Genomic DNA, 4,628 nt, shown 5'->3' on the forward strand with positions numbered 1-4,628 from the left:
CACATTTTGTTTTGTTTGTGTTGAACTCAGAGGACACAGATCCTTCTGCTCACCCGTGGGCAGCTGGCACACAGTTTGCTAAGTTTTGTGCAGTTAGAGGCCTCCAGGTAGGACAAGAAGCTTTGAGTAGTGAAAGGAGCTTGGCCATTGTCTCAGTGAGTGCCCTCCCTTTACCTGGGAGAACAAACTGGGCCTGGCCTTCCCGCTGGAACACTACATAGCACCGGGGGCATCTCCCTCCCCATCTCTAAGTGAATAGTGCAGCGATTATTGGGAAGGTCCACAGGCTAGAACCCCCAGGTCTCCCCATCACCTTCCCAGCTTCCCGTGTCTGTGAGAGCACATCACAGGTGGGGACCATTCTAGAGAAAGGACCCCTTTACCAAGATGGGCAAGAAGTTATTAAGCATCTATATATTGTGTCAGTTTTTATGATAGTTTCATACATGACTCCCAAGGGATACTGTTGGTTAGATTATTGACCTAAACCTGACACAGGAGATAGATGGATTGGGTAGAGATACGTGTTTTCCCAGTGGCTGAGTCTGTATCATTTACTCTGCATCCAAAAATATCTCAAAACTAACTTTTTTTTTTCCTTATGCGGCCAGGCCTAGGTCAGAGACAAAGCTCCACACATTTTAACACTCTTTCATCTTTCTCTGCAGTTACCTTTCCATCCCCTCTTTTGAGAGTCAAAGGTAGTCAATAAATCTTTGTTGAATGAAGGAAAGAAGGAAGGAGGAAGTGCCCAGCCTGTATACCTTGAGACACTGGTTTTTAATTCTAGCTTATTAGTATGAAACCTTAGGCAAGCTACCCTGTGATTCTGTTTTCTCAGTGGTAAAATGGGGTTTATGGGGGGGGGACCCTCATGCAAGCTGAATTAGCTAGAATACGTAGAGTGTGTAGACAGGGCCTGGTGTGTAGACAGCATCAGTACATGTTAACCATGGTTACTGTTATTTTTCTGCCGTCTACCCCTCCCTTTCATCTGTTTCTACCTTAATACTATTGCTTCTGCTTCGTGGTTCTTCTATTTCAGGCTTGTTGGGCTGGCCTCTAGACGTTCTGGACGATTGATTTCGCACAAGGTACCCTTGAGAGTCAGTATTTGGCAGCAATTCTTGGGATCCCTGTCAACGAGAAAAGAAACCTGGGATGTGGTACCCCACCACCCACACCTTCCATGCATGTGCCTACAAAAGAGCCATGTTACACTAAAAATAGCATCACCCATGGGAAGGTCCCTGGCCTCTATGACTCTGAATTCAACCTGAGCCCTTCATGCTATTCTAATTCTGGCCCAATCCTAACTTCTCTGTGGAGCAACAACATGGAGAGTCCCCTGGAAGAACATCCAAAACCAAAATGCATGCTGGGTAGCTCTTATTTCTTCACCTGTGACTCCTCTTTTGTGGAGCTTACTGGAGTTGGCCATTGTTCCTCCCTTTTCCCCACTGTTTCCCTCAAGGCCTGTTAATAGATGCTAAAAGGCAAGGGCACAATTTTTTATAAGATGATAAAAATGAGGGCAGCTAGTGGCTTACTGTGAGGCCTAAGGCAGCTGCCTGACAGGGAATGGGGTCTTTAAGTATTCCTTGCAGAAGGAATAAGAATGGAGACCAGTGGGAGGCAAGTGAAAGTGTTTCCATTCCCCAGATCCTTCCCCTCACCCAGATTGCCTAGGGGTGCCCCTCCAAAATCAGTAGTGTGGATCTCTGCTCACCCTGATCATGGTGATCTGCCGGCCCTGCTCCCACAACAGGCACATGTGAATAAAAATATGTATTGTGCGGCAGGGGCCAAGGATTGTTCCCTCAGCTGCACAAAGGCAGCGTCTACACGACGGGTGACCCCGCATGGTGCAACATCTCAGCGAGTGATTCGGATTGACTGCACGCTTCATCTGAAAGATTGTGCAGAAAATGGTCAATGTGATGGCTAGGATCCCTTTCCCTCCCAAATTTGAACAAAGACCATTCTCCTCCCATAGGCTGAGCAGAGGAGCCTGCTGTCTACATGCTCCGGGAACAAGCTGAGTGAGGGCTGGAGGGGAAGGTAGGGCCCAGCTTCTCCTAGTTTTTCCTTAACCTCCTCCTGAAGACATTAGGTAGCCCTTAATACAAATCTCAACAGCTCGGTCTTCTCTCCCGGACCCCCCGTGTCCCCTAGTATTTTCCATTATGCTTTCTGTTCTTTCACTTTCTCTCCTCCGCTGCAGAGGTCAGCTCACCTGAGTGCTCAGACGAGCTCCTGATTTCTCAGATTCCTTTCTTTTTTCTCCATCTAGACTCTCTTTTGAGTACCTTATCCCGGTCTCATTCTTAATATGGAAACAAAGAATGTTTATTAATGTTTAATCTTGTGGGCATTCGAAAAGTTAGGTTCAAGAATAAAACGGTAAACCAAACACAGAATTTGCCTTTTTGCCAACAATAAAACTATATAAACTTTAGGCATTATTTTCTCCCCGATCTAACAAGTGTGAATAAAAGTAGCACATATCATGTAAGTAACAGTTATATAAACAATTTTTAATATAAAAATGTGTTAGTTCATAGACTTGAGATATAAATCATTTATTGTTTAAAAAAAATAAGATGGACAATTCTATGGAAGGTTTTTTAGAACTTGGCAGGATTTGGGTTTAAATGTGAAGTAGCTTACACAGAATAAGTTTTTTTCCCCCTCCGTTACTCTAAAGATGGCTACTTATGGAAATTTTTCTTTTGCCATAGAAAAGAGAAACTTTTCTCTCTTTTTTGTTTAAAAACTGTAGCTCCACTTTTCTGTGGATCTAAGCATCACCGGTGTTAGTCTGACTTTTAAAAACAGGGGCATTAAAAATCCCCTACAGATTTATTAACAAACACATCTCCTGTTCTCAGTGTCTATTATTCAGAACACCCCAGTGGAAATGAGTTTCTTACTAACAAATTGATAGGAAAAATTATGTAAGAGAGGATAACAAATAAATACCTTACTTTTTGGAAACCTATTCAAACATTTGTATTTTCCTTTTCACTTCTGGAAGATACTTATTGCTGCACTATTTGTACTATTTCATGCTATTTGCATTGGATATATGATATTTCAGTGTCTGTGATGTGATCAAGCTTAGTATTATTTATCTGTTTAACAAGCTCAAATTCTGGGTTAAACCAAGGTCCCTAATCGCAGTCTATATTCATCTATTTATGCTGTCTGCCTTGCACCTAGGAACGATCTCATCGAAGTAAGTAGAATGAGAACATGACTACAGAACATAGTGTAGATGTATAGCTCTTAAACTAATTATAAAATCTTTTCATCAAAAGCCTCCCCCTTCACCACACACACCAGCCATCATAACATCCCATCATTTCTAATGCCAAATGATATTTTCAACCTAATTCCTTTTCTCTATCCCTGTTATCATTCCTTGTTCTCGGCCTCTGATCATCATGGGACCACGTTCTTAGCAGATACTCTTCGAACAGCTTTCCATGGCCTCAAACCCTCTCCCCTTCTAGATCTGTCCACACTCTTTATGTAGAGTGATGTTTCTAAAATGTAAATCAAATTATGCTTCGTTCCTGGATAAAGCCTTCATTCATTTGCTTGGACAGACCAGGAGCCTCATGATGTAGTTCTGTCTACCTCCAGCTTGCATGCCCTCCACTCTACACTTTATTAGAACATAAGGCAACTTGTATTTGCCTAGCTGCTATCCTTGCGCTCTTCGGTGTCCCGCTCAGTGTGACCTGCGGGAAGTACCTAGAGTTGAACGTTCTTCTCCGTTGCCATCATCTTCTGTACATACTGTTACTGAGCACTTCCTACTAAGCTGTAGATTCTTCCAAGATAGCAACTGTGTTTGTACCTATTGCCATTATCATGTGAGCATGTGCTCAATGAATCCTGACTTCTTTGGTTTACTTATACTACACATTAATTTTCCTGTTTTCCACTTTATTTCTCCTCCTTTACATGTTGCCACTATCTGAAATTATTTGATTGTTGTAGAGCATTCAGGGAGACAAGTGATGGACCGATATTACGTTTCCTAAGCTCTGTGGAAAGATTCTAGGACATTTAATTCGCTCACCTTCTTTTTCTGTTTCACTGATGTTTGACTCATTTCTTCAACTATTGAAATTCTTTGTTGTTAAGCAGGTTTTTTTCTCCCCAGCTCCATTTCCTGTTGGTTCCCTGTTCAGTCTAGGCTGGCATTCAGAATGTCAAATTTATGACATCATATGTGATTCCATAGTAACAAGCTGACTCTGCAGACCTGACTACGCTTTTTGTAATAAAATAGAGAAATAATGAATACCTGGCTACGCTTCTGTAATAAAATAAAGAAATAATGTTTCTTCACATTTGAGAATATCCTCTCAGAGCCATTGTCTGTGTTTTTACGAACTGACATCTAAACATTGTCTAAATATTTAATACGCATAAATATCAATTTTACCACTTTCTTCTTTTTAGACCTTTTTAGGTATGACTCCGTCATTTGTCACATCAGTCTCATTTGTGGCTGTACGTCTGATACTAGCAGGTGGATGGCAAATTCACTTGAGGATCCATTCATTTACCATTGCTCCTTAACCAGATTCCAGAAAGCTTTTTGCAAATCTGGA

The 4,628-nt window shown here is 41.8% G+C and overlaps 1 protein-coding gene across 7 annotated transcripts in view; it reads right to left on the reverse strand.

Moving 5' to 3' along the window:
• NT5C1B (5'-nucleotidase, cytosolic IB) overlaps positions 1–4,141 on the reverse strand; it is a 19,210-nt gene extending 15,069 nt beyond the window's left edge. For 2 of the 7 annotated variants that reach the window (XM_003787412.3, XM_003787414.3), the window contains exons 1-4: positions 4,091–4,123; positions 2,237–2,326; positions 1,730–1,909; positions 1,005–1,136 (exon numbers count right to left, since the gene is read on the reverse strand). In XM_003787412.3, the coding sequence (XP_003787460.1) occupies positions 1,005–1,136; positions 1,730–1,909; positions 2,237–2,326; positions 4,091–4,123 (435 nt within the window). Of the gene's footprint in view, positions 1–997; positions 1,137–1,729; positions 1,910–2,236; positions 2,327–4,090 lie in introns of all 7 variants that reach the window. The other 5 variants (XM_003787416.3, XM_003787415.3, XM_003787413.3 and 2 more) reach the window with 4 other exon arrangements.
• Positions 4,142–4,628: the final 487 nt, after the last annotated feature.

Source organism: Otolemur garnettii, unplaced genomic scaffold (genome assembly GCF_000181295.1).
Source record: "Otolemur garnettii isolate 467f Iridium unplaced genomic scaffold, OtoGar3 scaffold00022, whole genome shotgun sequence".
NCBI classification, from domain to species: domain Eukaryota; kingdom Metazoa; phylum Chordata; class Mammalia; order Primates; family Galagidae; genus Otolemur; species Otolemur garnettii.